Source organism: Indicator indicator, chromosome 7 (assembly GCF_027791375.1).
Source record: "Indicator indicator isolate 239-I01 chromosome 7, UM_Iind_1.1, whole genome shotgun sequence".
Taxonomy (NCBI): domain Eukaryota; kingdom Metazoa; phylum Chordata; class Aves; order Piciformes; family Indicatoridae; genus Indicator; species Indicator indicator.
This window is the reverse complement of record NC_072016.1, coordinates 3,671,037-3,690,193: the sequence shown is the minus strand read 5'-3', so window position 1 is coordinate 3,690,193 and position 19,157 is coordinate 3,671,037. Positions and strand designations below refer to the sequence as shown.

Here is a 19,157-nt window from a genome sequence, read left to right as displayed (position 1 = left end):
CATGGAGATATTTAAGCAGCGTGTGGACCTGGTGCTTAGGGACATGGTTTAGTATTGACCCTTCAGTGCTGGGTCAAAGGTTGGACTGGATGAGCTTGGAGGTCTCTTCCAACCAGATGTTTTCTGTGATTCTATTATTAACTCCACTGTAAGTATTCTGTACCTAAAGGTGTTTTCAAAAAGAAAAAACCAAAAAGTTACTTAGGGAATCTAACAGAGTATTACCTTTGGCAGTCCCTGCTAGTGTTTGGAGTAAAAAAAAAGAAAAAAAAAAGAAAAAGCTCCCATGTCATAGTCCTGTCCTCCCCTGATTCTTAGAATTTCTTAGGTGAAAAGGAATGAAGAGAAGTCAAAATGTTAAAGGTGTGATTTCCTTCCACTAAGTATCACCAAAAGCATCACTGCCTTAGCTTTTGGAAAACTTGCCAGCTTTCCGAGAAGGTTCATATGGCACTCTGAGGATACTGGGGGTCTCCTCCATTACTCGTACAAGGAGGTTGTCAATGTAGTCCTCAAGCTCACGAATATGGGTGTCCTTCTTCTTCAGCTGCTCTTTGTGTTTCACCAGCTCCTGCAAAACCTCCTCGTAGGTAAGGTTACGGTATCCTGCGGTGGCGTCGAAAGGATTTCCATCCTACGGATAAAAACACCAGAGTTCATGAAATAGTTCAGGGTTCTCAACAAATTGATGGCTTATTGCCTTTTCACATGTTTTTCATGTGCACCTCTTGCCAGAAGCAACTTAAAGCACATACCTCCACTTTCTCTAGGGCTTTTCCCTAGTGGAGCAGACATCTGGAGAGAGGTTGCCCAGTTGAAGTAAGTTTCCCTGCACTGTCATTTCAGACAACAATACTGTTCTCAGGCAGGTGTATACACAGTTAATAACCACACAAGTGGTAACCACAGAAACAGTTAGCAGCTCAATTTTGGAAAATCAACTATGTTGTAACCTTAATTATACAGGAACCACAAAAACAGTCCTGAGAATTCAAGTCCTACTGTAGCTTTCCTGAGTTCTCACCTTTTAACTGTATCATGGCGAAACATTTACTTAGCTCTAAATGGTATCAGCCCTCATCTATTGTATTTTTAGTCATAAGTAGTTCACCAGACACTGGCCTCTGAATCATACCTTTCATAAAACTTTCAATTTTACATTTCAGGTGAGGATAAAAGGCTGCACCTTATTTGCACCAGAGAACTTAACACAGACATGTGCACTACTGAACTATCTGCCTTACTTACTTTAAAGCAGTGGGGGCCTAGAATTAAGCATCAGGGAAAAGAGAATTGTGTCTGTAATGACTTCTGACAACTCAGTAAGTGCAGGTATTAGTAGAGGTGGACAAATCAGATCCCTTAACATAGGGCAACATGCAATCCAAACCACTGGAAACTTGAATGTCTCCTTCTGTGTCAAGAAGAATTAACCAGGACCTTAAGTAACCAGGCTATGAAAAGTGTGGAAATGTATAACTGAAAAAAAGCATGTGAGAGTTGGTTTAGAAAAGTATTAGCACTGTTAGACACGCTGAGATGTTTTACCTGAGTCAGAAATGGAGAAATTAAGAAAGTATGCACTCTCTAATTAAGTAAAATAATCTAATCTCTCCAATCCTGTACCTCTAACAGAGCAGGAGAACACAAGATAGCTTTTGTCATTAAAAATGATGATGCTTGCATAGCTAGGAAGCCCACTGCTTCATAAAGTCATATTCATTCCTCTTCCATGCTCCATACAGCTCTGGATTTGCACATTGGCATATGTGGAATCATTAAAATATGCAGGTGGCCCAAGTTTCCAAATAAACCTCATTAAAAGTGCTGGTGCACTGCAATCAGGCTGAAGCTAGACAGATCAATCAGTCTCTCTCCATCAATTACAGCCTAATGAAAACCTGTGCTTTTAAGGGTTTCTCACTACACTGGAGAGATTTAATGCCATGCTTGTGTATGGGCATTTGATATTCTAAACTTCTCAAGCTGCAGGATTGTAAGTGATCAATAACTGCCACTTTATTAAAATGGCTAAATTGATGAAATTTATAAATCAGTGGATTTCCCTACATTAGGCAATTTTAAGGCCCATCTTGACAGGGTCCTGGGCCATCTCATTTAAACCATATTCTTACCCTGAAAGGTTGGACTGGATGATCCTTGAGGTCCCTTCCAACCTAGTATTCTATGAAATTCTATGATTCCCAACAAGTATAGAAGAGAAAAAAATAACTCCATTTCTGGTCATTACATTTTTAGCATATATTCTTCTACAAGCAGGAAGAAAAATTTTCTCTGGATGGTGCTTAATTTTTGTACATATTGGAAAAGACATCATTAACAATTCATGTCTACAGTAGAGGGCTTGCCTAATTTTCTGATTTGGCAAAACCCGAGGGATTAAGATGCAATGATGTCTTTTATTTTACAAAGTTTACTGGAAAACTGTGTGTAATCCATATGCTCCAAAGATGTTTTCTCATACACAGGCTCCATGGAGATCACTGAGTGGAATAACCTATCACATTAATCACACAAGCAGATTCTAGCTAAAGGATGTTACTACTCAGAAATAAAGACTGTTGAAGTTAAGAAGATTTTACATCCTCAGTTTCAGCAATTAAGTGATACAGCTGGATCCTTACAAAACCAGATACTACAATTATAATGCAAAACCTGAATCTTATAGTGAGCTACTAAGAAAAGAAGATTCTAAATAACAAGCCATGCAAGGAATGACTGTCTCAGCCACAAAATACTATCGGGGTACACACTGACAGCCAGAGGAAATGGAATTAGATCACATGAAGGCCTGGCAATCTCTGGTCTTCTCTTTATTGTCCTAATGAGGAATTCTGCTCTGGGAATATCATCTAAGATACTTTCACATCTTTTGTCCTACTTCCTTCATCTTCCTTTCAGCTCTTAATTAGGCCTTAAAGAGCTCACACTGCCCTTTCAACTGGTTACTGCTCCCATTTAAACACTGCTTTCAGAGACAGGTGTTGGCACCAGAGCAGAAGACATACAAACATAATTACTAAATGTGATGCACAAGGAGGAAATATAATAACTTGGTGAAGGCTATAATTGCAGAACTAATAATAAATTACTTCAAACACCTTAGAAAGCAATCTTGACTATTTTTTTTTTAATAAATTCAAATGGTTTCATTCAAAACTATGGTAGAGAGACAGTTTCTGCTCCTCCTGATTTGTGTTTTGTATTAAATGAGCACCACCTCATAATCCTACAACTGACATTTAGGATAGCTGGTATTCCAAAAGAAAAAAAAAATATCATCAAGGATTTTCTTTTATCACCTTTAAATCCTTTAAAGAAAACAATTCACATCTTGTTTATTAAAAGAATTAAACCAACGCTTTTACCAGCAATAAATTAAGATGATTTGCAGTAGTACATCTGCAAGCACAGAGAAGCTGTAATTATGGTTACTTTACAGACAATAGCTGCTAAGTTAAATCAATTTTTTGATGTCGCTTTTTGTCAGAGATTAAGTAACCGCCTGGTAGAATTCAGTTTACTATCTGATCAAAGGCAGCCTTCATATACTCTGACATCTCCCACCCAGTTACTTACATTATAAAAACTTGGGCATTTACAATAGCATCAAATGTTATTAGAAACCATTTACATAAAGCAGGGGAAAATAAACAGTAGCAAGTTGTATTTCGCTTGTGAAACTTGTTTTCTGTATGTTATAAAAGATTGGAAACAAATCCACTTCTAAAGATTTCATCTGTTCACAGAACAAATTCAAGTAAGACCACATTTTCCTTCAAACAAAGACACTGCAGAGGAAAGCTATGGTTTTTTTGGTCTTTACGTAGTGCACAATTTATTCTAGGTACTTTTAGAGTCAAAAGAGTATTCTGAATAATAGCACTTCTATTTTTAGTGTTTTCAGAGAGGCTGTTCATTTATTATTTGTATTATTAATCCTATCACGAATCAGACAATTATTTCCATTTTGATTTGCCATGTAAAGACTGTCCTCAAGTCTCCAACTGCAGTGACAGGAAACTCCTGTTAGGTCAATTAATACATCACTACCTTGTGCAGAGTTCCTCACCTGACTATTACTTTTCTAGAGTCATTTGAAATACCCTAAAGTAACAGTTTTCTTTTGACTTTATGTGTAGAGACCTAATTTTTCCCTTCTTCTCTATATCACCTCAGAAGTACGCTGCATCTAGAGGGTAAAAAAAAATATTTGCAAATTTATATTTAGCCTGTCATTTTCTAAGTGGATTTTCTGGACACCTCAAAATAAATAATACCCCCCACCTCACCCACCCCCAGCATTTGTTCATAGAAACATAGAGTTGTCAGGGTTGGAAGGGACCTCAAGGATCATCTAGTTCCAAGCCCCTGCCATGGGCAGGGACACCTCACACTGGATCAGGTTGCTCAGAGCCACATCCAGCCTGGCTGCAAAAACCTCCAGGGATGAGGCTTCTACCACCTCCCTGGGCAACCTGTTCCAGTGTCTCACCACTCTCATGGTGAAAAACTTCTTCCTGACATCCAGTCTGAATCACCCATTTCTAGTTTTGCTCCATGACTGTAGAAGGTTAAACAAGAGTAACAGCTTATATTGTGTCAAGCATGAATTAGTTGGTAATTACTGAGGGCTTTCCACAACACTTCATAACTCACCATTGTTTTCCTAAGGTCCTCGAAGCCAGAAGGGTTTATATTAAAACTGTGGGGAAGAAAAACAAAACACAAAACTCCAAATATTAGCAGTGCATACTTTGCTGATCAAAAGATCTGCTAAAAGACACAACTGAATTAGGAATATAGCCACAAACTATTTAATATCATTCATTTTCTTGATTTGTTGAATTGAGGAAAAGTAGGAAAATACTCAAAGTTAACGGAAATTTTCATATATTCTTTGTTCACTTTTTTTTTGGTATTTTTTTTGTATTCTTTTTGTCTTAAAATTTGAGGAAGCAACAAAGAAATGCAAGAAAGGGTGTTATGGATAGGGCTTCCCCAGTTTTTATATCTAGACTTACCTCAAGTTTATAAGCAAAAAAAGAAAGAGATACTTTAAATAAAATATGCTGGAAACAGGTCCCTGGGATGAGATTGCTAAACAACATACCCCTGCAGGCTACCATGTGTTCCTAGCTTTCATGGCAGCTGGGGGAGAAGAAATGTCCTTTAGAAAATCCAGTGAGATCACCAGCTTAAGTCAGAGTTGAAAAGCCATCTTCTGTCAGCAACATTTGTTTCCTACTTAAAACTGAACAAATAACCTGGAATTTTGTAATCCACACACCCCAAAAGCAAAGCTATTTTGTTGTGTTCCTGCCCTGAGGTTTTTTTTTTCTTCCTCAACTGCAGAAGTGCTGGGATATTGATAATTGTGATATTGTGCAGCTGATATTAACAAAAGCAGGCACTGTTTACGTGCACTAAGATAAGGTGAATTGGCCTCTCAGGCTGATAAAATGATTAGCAAGTATTTTCAAAAATCAGTGCTGCTACGTCCTTAGGTACTTCCTACAGCAAGTTTGGAGACAAAACTCTCTGAAATCGTGTTCAGAATTTGGATGTGGCTCACAAATACTATTTGCTTGGCAGGACCACAGCAGGCATCATTCTACCATTTAGTTTGATTGCACATACTGGCTGTCAAGGGTGATGTTTGCTGACTGAGAATAATGCAAAATGTTACAAAACCCCACCCTGTATTCACACTTTTCTTAGTTTTAAAAGTAGCTTAAGGCAAGGAACATGCATTTTGTAACTGTAAATTGGAATTTATAACCCATAGGCTTCATGGTGTAAAAGCACAAGGAGTATAATTAACAGATGATAAAAAAAAAAAAAAATGTAAAATTCACTTTTTTTTTCTTGAGAACATTTTTTTGTCTACTTTCTTTTCCATTAACATTTTTTTAATCCTGTGCTTCATTTTCCATTTCCAAAGCAGGCAGTCTTTTGGTCATACAGAAGTGCTGTCAACCATCTGTTGGACTGAGGATCATAGGGTGTCAAGGGTTGGAAGGGACCCAAAGAGATATTAGGTAAAGATTGGATTACACAAAGAGTCACAACTAGAAATCAAGAGGTGTCTGATGAAGCAAGCTCTGGCTAATTCCCATTATACCTGTTTGTAACAGGGATCCCTAGCAGTCTGTCTAGCTTGCTGGAGATCAGTTTTGAATGAGGGGCCTCTTTCATGGGGTATTGTCTGAAAAGCTAAAGGCAGGAACCCTCCCTCCCTGCCCGCCTTTTAGTTTCACACTGACATGTCAAACACATGATGAACTTGCTTCATTCATGCCTGTCTTTTGTGATGTGAGTACAAAAAAAAGGAGGAAAAAAAAAAAGAGTTAACTGAACTGGATCGAATTAGCTGGGTGAAAACCAAGAATGTCTCTATTTAACGAAGTGTGGCGTTAATTTGGGATATCTTTCTTTTGGGGCTGTTTCCTCATGTTAGACAAGATATAGAATAATGCAACCTGACTGCTCAACTGAGTGACTTTCTGAAAGGTTAAAAAAAAAGCAAGATCTTTCATTGCCTTGGATTGACTTTCTAGTTTTATGGGAAATAAAGTTCTAGGATTCTTTTTTTTTTTTTCTTCCCCAGCAGCAGCTTAAAAGAAAAAGTGGCAGCCCTGACTATGAAAGGTTACACTTGAAAAAGCAGAAAGATAAATCACTGGCAATGCAGACTAATCATTTTTCTTTTTTCTTTTTCAACTAAAAAAATCTGCAATCATCTCCTTAACGTGGTGCACATTGCAACTGCAATTACAAAAAAGCACATCTGTGCATGGTACATGAAGCAACTGGAATATACTTGCAAAAAAACCCCAAACAAACAAACCAAATATTCCCCAATAAAAACATAAACCCCCATGAATACTCTCACTCATATTTTAAAGAGATGTGTGGAAAACATTCTGCTTCTCAAGGAAGAAACAGGTGCTGAGATTGCATATAACATTTTTGGTCTAAGTAAGGTGGGAGCTCCACAGCCCTGCTGAGCCCCACAGGGTTTCCTGCCAGCGCTTCCAGCCCGAGGTGATCGTGAGCAGATGCAGGCTCTCACCACTGTACCTATAATTCGCTGTCTGAGGACCACGTAACATCTCAGAAGAAAATACTGTAGAATCCTGAATGCATACAGTTGGGGGAGATGCATATTTGCTATATTGGAAGCATTTATTTTTTAATTTAAATTTCCCCACAATAACATCCCCTCACGTTCCCAGCTCTCTTGAGCTGACAGAAAACAAGCCTCGAGCACTACAGCCCACATGCTGTACAACCATCACAAGCCTCCTTCCAGCAGCCATTTCCTTGACTTCTTACAAGCATTCTGAAATCACTGACCTAAGCAATTATGAAAAAATAATGTCTTTTTTTTTTTTTTTTTTACTGTGTTACAATCACAGTTCCTAGTGACAGTGCTAGTTACAGTCCTGTCTTTGTTTTTTTTTCCCCCAGGATTTAATAAATTGGCAGGAAACTTCTGCTATGGATGCACACAAAAAAAAAAAAAAACAACTATGTTCACAGCTTGGGAAATAAGAGGTTATTTTTGTTTTGTTTTTTTAATGTGGGCAGTGATTGTAAAAATAAAAATCAGCATTGTGAGACTCCGTGATCACTGTTTCTCAAACTAAATTTGCACAGTTTCCAAGGAAAAAGATGAGTTTTTCCCACCAAATGGACTTTCTGCCAACTGACTCTGGGAACTACAGTCAAACTGGGTTTCTCTGACTCTGTCATTAAGTCTGTGTGCAAGTCCCAGGTGTTGTCACATCTGAGTCTAACGCCTCCTCACCAGACATACTTCCCAACCTACACAACCTGCCTTGACTGCTCCTCTTTCTGTTCACTGAAAAGAGCTCCCTGACCTTCTTGCTCCTGTGACCTTCATCATCTCAAGTAATCAAGTAATTTTTACCTCTTCCACACATCTAGACAGGGCAAGAAGCCCTGCTCTCCACCACGGTGAAGTCTCATGTACCTCAAGGTCATGCCCCAGGTCCAATTATGATTTTCAACAGTTCATCTCTTACAACTAACGCTGCAATTATCTTCAAGAAAGTTTGGAACTAGTAAAAAGGAGGTGAGGCACACCAGCATAGGTTCAAAATCAGCTGCAACAGGATCATGCAGGTGACACTGACCAAACAAGCCAACCAACTTCTACAGTGTCCCTACCCTGCTACAGGTAAAACAGATTTCTTTGCTCCAGCACAGCAATCAGTCAGGTCTTCCCTTTCACTCATCTGCAAATGGAATTGACTTGCTTAACCACATTCAATCATAACCTTGTCTTTACATGTAAGTTTTTACTGAAGATTAAAGGTTGTTTGAATTTCTGGAGTTTCATTACCTTAGATTTCAGTTTGAGCTTGGCTGAGGTGAGAACCTTTTCCTATCAGCATGTTGCCAGGGGAGAAAAATGATTAGTTTATATTATTTTTATTTCTCATAATAGAGACAGACACACTGTAATGCTGATTCTGTAGAGTGCTTTGGAGTATTTTATTTCATAATCACAGTAAGCATATTATTTTATACTTTATTTTCGCTATTGAAATACAGAACTACACAAAATCTACTTTTTTTCTTCCTAACACTTACTTTTTATGAGGTAGTTAAATACTTAACATTGCATGTTGCTTATTTGCAGTTTGTATAGAAGCTTCAGCGCAGCAGAAATGAGTTTAGGATGTATCACAAGCTCAGGTTTATGACTGGAGCTTGTAATTGTGTCTTTTGATGTTTAATTGTAGTTAAAAATTCAAACACTGGGTCTAGTGGCTGCTTAAATATTTAGCTTCCAAATGCCTAGAGATTAAAAAAAACGTTTAAAAAAAGAAAAAAAAAAGTGTCTCCTGCAACTGATTTAAACATTTTAGTGCCTGAACCATTTACTCTGACAACATAATGAATGGGAATCAAACTCCTAAATTATACTGTATGGAAAGCATATTTCCTGAAGGCCCACAGGCGCTTTACTTATCTTTTGCTATTAGTTGCATTAGTTACATGATTGTTGCACTGTATACTATTAGAAATTAAACCCAGGATATTTACACTAATCAGAACTCCTCAAAATATTTCAAGTTTCCATGCTAAATATCCATTTTACCAATAAGCTCAGTGTGAGGCTTTCAGGTTTTTTTCCTTTAATTATTACTATTCCTACTTCTCAGTCTTTGGACTGATTCTTATTACAGTGCTTACGTAGTTTTCTTTGGATCCTCACAACACATATCAAAACCTAGAAATATTAGGATGCAATTTCAGTTTTTACCAATGGACTAGAAAAAAACAAAACAAATGAACAAAATCAGATACAGTTAATGAAATTCAGAAACTTAGCTTTCCATGGAGTATTATTAGCCTGCTGTGCCTGGCAATGCAGCCATCACTTTACACTCTGGGAAGGAATGACTGTCATGTCAGGCAGCTAAGCAAGGATGGAGCAAGCATATTGCCATTTATTTCCCCATCAGATTCTGGGGAACATCACTTAAGACACTTCACTACATAAATTGTCTTGCTGTCAAGCTGTGCTCCAAGGCCTTCTGGAGTTTGTGCAACCTCAGGAGGACACAAAGAGTATCAGGTTTTGCTGCTATCACTCCATTTCCTTAATATTACTATAAAATCTCTTGCCAAGAGTTAATGAACTGGACCAACCCCCCTGAACTCTGAATGCAAGACACACATTTCTTGCACATCATTCTCAAGCACTACAGGTTGGGGTCTGCCCTGCTGGAAAGCAGCTGCACAGAGAAAGACCTTGGAGTCCTAGCAGACAGCAAGTTCTGGATGGGACAACAACATGCCATTGTGACCAAGGCAGCCAATGGTATCCTGGGGTGCATCAAGAAAAGTGTGGCCAGCAGGGCTAGGGAAGTTCTTCTACCTCTCTATTCTGCCCTGCTGAGACCACACCTGCAATACTGCGCCCAGTTTTGAGCTCCCCAGTTCAAGAGAGACAGAGACCTCCTGGAGAGAATCCAATGTAGAGCTACAAGGCTGATTAGGGGACTTGAACATCTCCCCTATGGAGACTGAGAGCCCAGGGGCTGTTTAGTCTGGAGAAGGGAAGACTGAGATCTGATCAATGTCCATAAATATCTGAGGGGTGGGTGTCAAGTGGAGGGGGTCAGGCTCTTTTTCGTGGTTCACAGTGGTAAGACAAGAAACAACAGATTCAAGCTTGAACATAGAAGATTTCACCTCAACATGAGGAGAAACTTCTTTCCAGTGAGGGTGACAGAGCCCTGGAACAGGCTGCCCAGGAGGTTCTGGAGTCTCCTTCTCTGGAGGCTTTCAAACCCCACCTGGATGCATTCCTGTGCAGACTACCCTAAGTGATGCTGCTCTGGCAGGGGGGTTGGACTCAATCTCTGGAAGTCCTTTCCAACCTCTAATGTACTGTGATACCACCTGCATTTTGAGAACTGACATGGATTTGGATCTGCAATAGGCTGGTGACTAACTCTGAGGTGCCTGATGCTGCTGGAGATAAATGAGGAGTAGCAGAGGCATATAGAACTGCATTTATGAGCTCTACCAGAAGACTAACTTTCTCCTTCCAAAAATAAAAGCCTCTTAAAATAATGGCACTGGTACTTGCATGCCACCAGGCATATTACTCCTATTCATCTATTATTCTGGCTTATAAAACATTCCAAAATAAAAAAGCAGCTTACACAGTGTACTCAACTGAATTTTAAGTTCCTGGAAACAAATAACAACAGTTTTACATAAAATGTTAGTATTTTAAATAATTTCCTAGGCAGCTGTGCTACAGTTAAAAAAAAAAACGAATGAAGTTTTATTCTCCAGAGACCACAAAGAGCTATTATATTCAAAGTTGTGCCAGTACCTGCTCTAGAAGACCCTATTATCAGGGGCCTTTAAGTTAACAACCAAACCAAACCAAACCAAACCAAAACAAAACCCAAAAGAAAACAAAAAATCAAACAACCCTAAAGTAAAATTTTATAGTGAAACTTCCAGCACCATTTCAGAACGCTTAAAAAAAACCCAGCACTAATTTTTAGTACTTATAATGAAAGAAAAATAACAAACCCAAAACACCACCACAAAACCCACAACAATAAAAAAATTTCATCAATTTTACACAGCTCCTGCATTTCTTATACTGAAACTGGATATAACTATTTAATTATTTTTTAAAAAAAGAAAATAGAACAGGCAGTGCCTTCCCCCTTGGGATAGATAATAAGCCTCATGCATCCACTCAAAAAAAAAAAAAAAGATTTCACATGCCCTAATGTGCACCAACAGACAATGAAAGCTTAAAAAATAATCTTGTCATGCAGCCAGCAGGATGAACCTCCAAAACAATGTTGCTAAAACAGACAACTAATTAGGAGTAAGTGATTGCTTGTGAAGAGTCTGCGAAACTCAAGATAAATACTAAGCATTTCTACAATATCTCTCCAGGAACTGATTGCTCCAAACCACCCTGGAAATATCCCAAACACTGTGACCATTACTTTGTAGTAGCTTTGCAAAAGATTTCATTATTCTGTCATCACATGCAGTGATCTTCCTGAATCAGATGATAACAGTCCTGGCAGGACAAGCTAAAGATCTTTGCATGGCTTCTGCTTGTTTTATTCTTCCCCATTACCAATTCCATACTCCTAAATAAATCTGGTTTGTTGAAATAATGTTCTACTGACAGCTTTACCACACAAAATTAAGAAACAAATTAATTAATTCATTGTGATAGACTATTGATATTCGACCTAGACTATAATCACAGTTGACTAGAGATAAGTATAGGCAGATTTAAGTAGAGAACTGGAAAAAGTTCTTTCATTTCAGGAAAAGCAATGCAGAAGTACCCTGCTCTTAAAATGAGACATGCTGTTCTTAAAATAAGACATGCTAATACTGACAGGGGAAATAAAACTCTCACAATAGCATCGCTCACCTGTTAGTCATTTTTTGACTAACAGAACCTAAATAGACATTGAAATGCTGCAACAGATTTTATCACCCTAGCAAGCAGAGTAATAGAGTTATTAGAGATCAACATTTAGAGATCAACCCCCACGGCAGGGGGGCTGGAACCAGACGATCCTTGAGGTCCCTTCCAACCCTAACCATTCTATGATTCTATGATTTCGGAACCAGGCATACAAAAATTAACAACAGTGAGCTGTACTGTACACTGGAAAAGGATGACCTTCTTGGTGAAGAGATATTCATCCATTAGAACCCTTTGCTCTGAGCAGGCAGCTTCTGGGATTCACTCCGATGGAGCTGCGGCCAGTAACCACATGACTCTGGTACAGCATATGTTAACAGGTACGAGTGAAAACATTTAAGCCACTTAACTTTGATGATGTTGAAATCATTGCACTAATAACTTCTCTTCATTGTGGTTTCAGCTAACAGGTTTTACTTCACCACTGCTGTTGACCACAGCCAGGCAGCTGCTCTACTGACGTAGCTCAACTGACAAGCAGTAAGCCAGCAAGTCAGAGGAACACCATAATTTCATAAAAGCTGCTCCAGCTCATTGACCATCACCCATACAAAAGTTTAATATTTGCTGAAATGTAACAGACATCAGCTGTTCTTTAGGCTCAACATCTCCATGTGATCTGAACACATCACAGTTATCAAGAGCCTCATGTTTTCATGGCAACTCGCTTGGTTGGTTTTGTTCCAAACCTAATAACGAACGCATCAAAATGGTGAGACATTGCTTCTTTCAAACACTGCATCCATTGGGAAAGATAAATCTGCAGGCAGTAATTTGTCTGGAGCAGGCAGCACTGGAATGGCAGACAGCTCTGATGGCTACGTGTGATGACAGCATGGGGGAGAGAGACTGAAGAAAATAACCAGATTCGGAGATGACAGATAAAGGAGAAAGATGCAAAAGAGATGAGTTTAAGGGCTGGCTTGGGTTGGGGTTTTTTTGAGTTACAGGTCATAAAAAAAGGCTGAAGTAGTAAAATAACACAGAGCAAAAAATTAAACAATACTTTCATAAGTAATGTTGTAAATATGAGCATTATTCATAAACATTACAATGAATCCTACTAAGCCACATTTCTTTCTCCTCCACTATTCCACATTTCTAGGATGTGGCACTTCAGAACATGGTTAGGACTTGGCAGGGTTAGGTTAAGGGTTGGATTCAATGAGGCCTCCTCCAACCTTAACAATTCTGTGATTCTATGATTCCATATTTATTGCTAGAGGCAATGTGTAACCAGCATGTAGGTACAAGCTTTATCTTCTCTAACAATACTTAGGTCATGAAAGTGCTACATTAAAAGGTTTTTTAACGCATGCCTCTATGTATACAGACATGCAGACACACACTTAGATGTTTGTGTCTATGTCGTTATACATAAAATGTTTCTTAAAAATCTCCCAAACACCTATCAATTCAGTTTCCAGATCTGGAATTTGATCAGACTAGTAACAACCTGTCAGCTTTAAATATTGGGCTATTTGTTTCCCTGTGTCCAGTGCCTAAGATCTTGTTAATTACCTAAACTCTCTTTCTGTAGGTCTTGTTAATTACCTGTCTCCTGTCTCGGAGGACCTTGTTAATAACTTGTACAATCTCTCTAAAAAGGTCCTAATAACACATTAAAATTAAAGATGCTTTTCTTTTAGCACTTGTCAAGTGGTGTAAATTGAGAAATTTTCACATCAGTTTATTAGCCTACTGTAGTGTATTTTCCCAAACACAAACAATTTCAGAGAAATGATGCACAAGGTTTGGTCACAGCACAAACCAATCTTTGTTTTCCAGGAGCACCCTTCATTTCTTTAACTGTGTTCAATACACAGTTAAGATTTGTGTAATAATATACAAATCCACGTGGCTCCCAACTGCAAATTAACCTTTAGAGAGCCACAACAGCAGTTAAGTGTTAGGAATGAAAGCAATTTGATGTAATATTAGGTAAAAGTTTCAAAGCAGTGGATTAGGAAACGTGAAGACAAAACTTCTACTGGTAAATGCTGCCTAAAATACCAGATGTACTGTATGCTTACATTTGTTTCACTGGCTTCATGATGTAAATCCTCTGAAACGAAGAGATTTTGTAATATTTACAAAAACAGCTTCTTGTTTCACTATGAGACTGTAGCATTTTTAAATTGTCAAGAAATCAGCTCATAAATATCTGTATTACCTCTACACCAGACAATAACACTTCCTCAACACTTATGTAAAACTGTAATACCATATCTATAACAGCCTTAATACGAATTTATCCACTCAGGATTTGCAAAAGGTAACAAAACATCATTCCCATTTTACAGATCAGGAGCAGGCAGACTAAGTGATTCAGCCAAAACCACAGATCAAGTTTTTGCCAGAGCTGAGATTAATACAAATTAGAGGTCAACAGTTTGTGATTTCCTGACATCCAGTATTATACACAAACCAAGAAGGTCTTGCTTTGCTTGTCCAAAACACTTCTTAAACCTCCTTGAAATAAAAATAACCAATAGTAATAAAAAATAGCAATTTTCCAATAATCCTGGGATTTTTCTTGCTTTTAAGGAAAATAAACATCATCCTGTAAACTGCTGAGCCACTATTATTTTTTCCTGTATCAGCAGCTGAAAGGTGTGTGCATGTCCACTATTTTAATTAGTAAGTAACAGTAATTAGTGACAGAGTATGTACACAGCCAGTTAGAACGTAGCATCTGGTTGGGTGAAGGGCTACACAGCAACTCTGATCTGCAACTCACCTAGGCAGCAGCAGTTAGTGATATCCTGCACATCACTACTACCAACAATCAATTAGGATGGACTAAAGCCTGACTCAAAGCTCACCAAAGCCACTGAAAGACTCCCATGAACTTTAGGGACACGTGCTCAGTGGTGCTAAGAACCTGACCTTCACACTCTGCACATGAAGGAGTAGGGGAGTGGTCATTTTTTTGGAAGGTGGGGGAAGAGGATTGCTGTGGAGATTTTTTCACTTCCACTTTGCACAATTTCCAGCCTGGTGCCACGGCCTGAACACCCTTTTGTGGCTACAGCGTGCTTTTGCAATACATCTTCCAGTTGAGTTTCATCAGACAGGAATGCAACCCTCAGACCCCAGGACTGTTCCATCCTTTTGAAGAGGGCTTAGCTGAGTGGGTTAACTGGTAGATCCACCTGCAAAGCAGACTCCTGATCTGCACTGGAACATGCATTTTGCACACACCTTAACAGAAACTAGAGAAGAGCAGATTTAGATTGGATGTTAGGAACAAGTTCTTTACCATGAGGGTAGGGGAACACTGGAACAGGTTGCCCAGGAGGTAGTTGAGACCCCATCCCTGGAGATATTCAAGGTGAGGCTCAGCAGGGCTCTGTGCAACCTGATCTAGTTGAGGATGTCCCTGCTGACTGCAGAGGAGGTTGGACTAGATGACCTCTGGAGGTCCCTTCCAACCCAGACCATTCTATGATTCTATGATAGTGCCTGGTTTACTTGTGGAAATGGTATCCACCCAAAAGAATTTAATAGCATGTTGAGTAAATAAAAAGCAACTCAAAATCTAAATTCTCTGTGTATGCTTTCTGCATACTGAATTTGTTATTCAACCTCATTTACTTTGTGCCCACAGATTTACACAATTCTTTCTTCACAGTATTACCAGTATGAAAAATACAAAATGGATTCTATTCTACAAATCCTCCAGAGATAAAAGGTAAACTTAAACTGTATACTTATTAAATATGCACATTTTGTATTAGTTTCTACTTCAAAAGAAAATCATTGTCCATGAGATACACTTGAAAGAAAGTGAACTTATTCTGTGAGAATCTCTTAGAATATCATACTGAAACATAAAAATTGAGAGCTTCTAAAATTATTGCATGCTAGAAACATAGAATTACTTCAGTTGGAAAAGACCTTTAAGATCATCATATCTGTTACCTATCTGCCAAGTCTGGTGCTAAACCATGTCCCTCAGCACCACATCTCTTCCTCTTTTAAACACCTGCAGGGATGGGGATTCAAGCCCCTCCATGGGAGGGGCTATTCCAGTGTTTGAGAACCCTTTCAGTGAAGAACTTTGTTCTAATATCCAGTCTAAGGCTCCCCTCCTGCAGCTTGAGGCCATTTTTGCTTCTCCTATCACTTGTTACTAGGTATTATTCTGTAACAGCTGTCTTATAGAGAAGGTCAAAATGTTTACTCTTTTCAGCATTTTGAAAACAACAGGATGTGTATTTGTCTTATCAAAAGTTTATGTTTACATAAAAGTCAAGAACTAGTAAAAAAGACTCATACAATGAAGGGGAACAAATGACTAGAGTCCTTCTGAATGGGCACTGTGATGAGCTTTTTAATTACAAAATAAAGGGGGAAAAAAGTCTATCATGATTACTGCTAAAGATTTATATTTATCAAGATCTGCTGCATTCAAGAACTTCAAAAAGATTTCACTACTCATAGCTGGCATCTGCCTGAATACATTTTTTCATTTAAAAAAAATTAAATGCTATGTAATTTTAATTGTTATTTAAATTACTTCTCTTTAAAGGAGCTTATTTAAATGGAAGTTTAACTTCTGACAAAGCAAGCTATATCCTAACCTTACTCTAATCTAAAGAAATCCTTTACTGAATAAATAATATTCTAAGACACTGCCTGTAAACATGTTATTTAAGACACTGGGATATGACTTGACTCACAGAAGAATCTAAGAAGACAACTCATTGAAGCCTGTGAGAGCTTCTAGCAACTGAATCTTCTCCTGAGCAGTTCCATTTCAGTTCATTTACCTAATTCACATGATTAGTTTTGTTGGGAAAATCATTCTAAAGCTTAAATCAGGAGTGCATACATTCTAACCTAGGAATACATCCTAGCTGGCATAAAATAAGATAAACCTGTTCTAAAATCTTAAAGAGCAACACAACAAAGTACTTTTTTTTCCCCCAAGAAAATATTTCCATGTCATTAACTAAGAAATTAACAGGCAGGGGTAAAGCAAATTTGTTAGAACCATGTTTTCCACTTTAAATAATGATTTATTTCACAACCTTAAAACTCCACTTTAATGTCAGATTAAATTTCTACCAAATTTAAGTCATTAAATAGAAATGAATCATTACACTGGGGGGGGAAAGGCTGTTATTGGACTGTTAATTTCTGGCATTTATATAGAGCAAAAAAAGGGGGAATGTAAATGAATGCAATTTAGAAAATTATAGTTATCTGTTTGGAACAGTATGTGTGTGTGTGTGTATATTTTCCTCACTGGAAAACAAAAACCAGACATGTGGGATAGTCCCCCCCCTTTTTTTTTTTCCTTTCTTCTTTTTAAGGAAAATGAGTTCAGTGATGATGGACCAAAACAAAGATAAAAATGTATTATTTAAATCAGTTTCTTATCAGTCCCTGTAACTTAATTCACTCTGCTTAGCACTAACTGCTGCCTCATGCAACAGCTTCAATGCACAGGAACTCAGCAAAGCTGCAGTGAGCTCAGTGAATTCAATGGTTAGTGAATTCATGGTAAGTGTCCAGCTGGGTGCTGCCATTTAGAAACAAAACAGTCTTCAACTCTAGTGATTTAACATATGAAATCTAAATCCATTTTTCCCCCCCAAATGGTGACATCCACAGGATTTGTTTCCATTAGCCACATCTTTTTCAACTTTTTATTTCATCTGGCCTGTAAACTTGAATCCCTCCCTTCTAAAAACTTGACTTAGGGCAGGGTAATAATTAGCAAAAATTTCAATGAAAGCAGAAGGCTCTCAGGAAGAGCCCACTCTGATGCACAAAAAAAAGGTCTTCCTGAAGCCCAAATATCCAAGAACACCCACAGCACATATTAGTAATACAAATGTCACTTCCAAATGAAGTAGGAAAAGATCAACCTACACATAAAGCTCTTAACTTTTACTTAGAAACAGATAAGCAACGATACAAACGTCCAGAAAGCACAAAGGTTGTGTTCCCCAGTGCTTCACGTTGTCATTTATATAACATGTTCAAGATAGAAGTTGGAAATACAGCAAAAGCCTACCTTGAAGATGGTAACATGCTTGTAGGCTTGAAGTTTGTCAGAAATGGATTAGTTGACTCATAATCAAAACTCTCCTGATGAGTTTCACCGAGCGCACCAGGTGATTTCAAGTCAGTAGAACTGTCTGATCCCCCATTGCTAAGTTTATCTGACCTCTTGCTATCTTTCTTTCCAGTCACTCTTTCAAAAAGACTAACTTTCTCTTTTTTCTCTTTTTTAGTTTCTTTTCTGACATCAACAGGTTTTGAAAAGAGGCTTATGTTTGGATCCCAAGTTGCTGGGCTCTCCTCGAACGGATTCTTCTGTCTTGGCAGTGTAGCAAATTTCTGGGGTAACGAAGCACTCACGTTGGTAAATGGGTCAGTTTGGGCTTCAAGTGCAGCTGCATCAACTGTGCTGTCAAGCTGGTTTCCTTTAGAAGTATCAACACTTAATGTCCTTCTATGTGGAGATTTTAGACTCCCTGCAAACAATCTGTCATTAGTATATTATCAACCAGACACTGCACCATAGTTCATGACATGCAGAGAACCCATTGTAGCTTAGGTCTGAGAGCTTTGCAGGTGAGTCCCCGTACAAAACGCTGCTGAGCAACTAAGCTATTGAGACAAAAATTAACTGCTATGGCCTTGACTTTGTGGCCCAGAATTGTTTACGGATAGATACTACAGCAAATTTTTGTTTCCTGTGTGGAAATTAAGTTATTAAAGATGACAGCTGCATCTAGTGTGCCATTCCAAACAGGCAATAGTCTACTGCTGCAAGATGAACAATGCAAAGCAGTTTCAGTTCTTTGTATAAATCAAGTTTAGAACTTTGTTGACAGTTTTCAACTTTTTAAAACTTTTAGTTTTCACAAGATGTTTAGCCTAGAGTTCCCTTCAGAATGAAGTGTTTCAATAGAACATACTCTAAAATGAGGACACAAGAATCAACATGCTAAATTACCATACACGACCACTGTAAGTTAATTCTTATGCTCAGAAACAGCAATCATGAGCTACCAGCAACTAATGGAAGTGGGGAAAAAAAATAAAGCAGGCCAGCAGTAAATTCTTAACTTCTTGGCCCTTGGCTTTATAAAGT

The 19,157-nt window shown here is 38.2% G+C and overlaps 1 protein-coding gene across 1 annotated transcript in view; it reads right to left on the bottom strand.

Moving 5' to 3' along the window:
* Window positions 1–406: 406 nt before the first annotated feature.
* RAB11FIP2 (RAB11 family interacting protein 2) overlaps window positions 407–19,157 on the bottom strand; it is a 30,700-nt gene continuing 11,949 nt past the window's right edge. The window contains exons 3-5 of the mRNA XM_054382494.1: window positions 18,072–18,534; window positions 4,681–4,726; window positions 407–634 (exon numbers count right to left, since the gene is read on the bottom strand). Of these exons, the coding sequence (XP_054238469.1) occupies window positions 407–634; window positions 4,681–4,726; window positions 18,072–18,534 (737 nt within the window). The remainder of the gene's footprint in view (window positions 635–4,680; window positions 4,727–18,071; window positions 18,535–19,157) is intronic.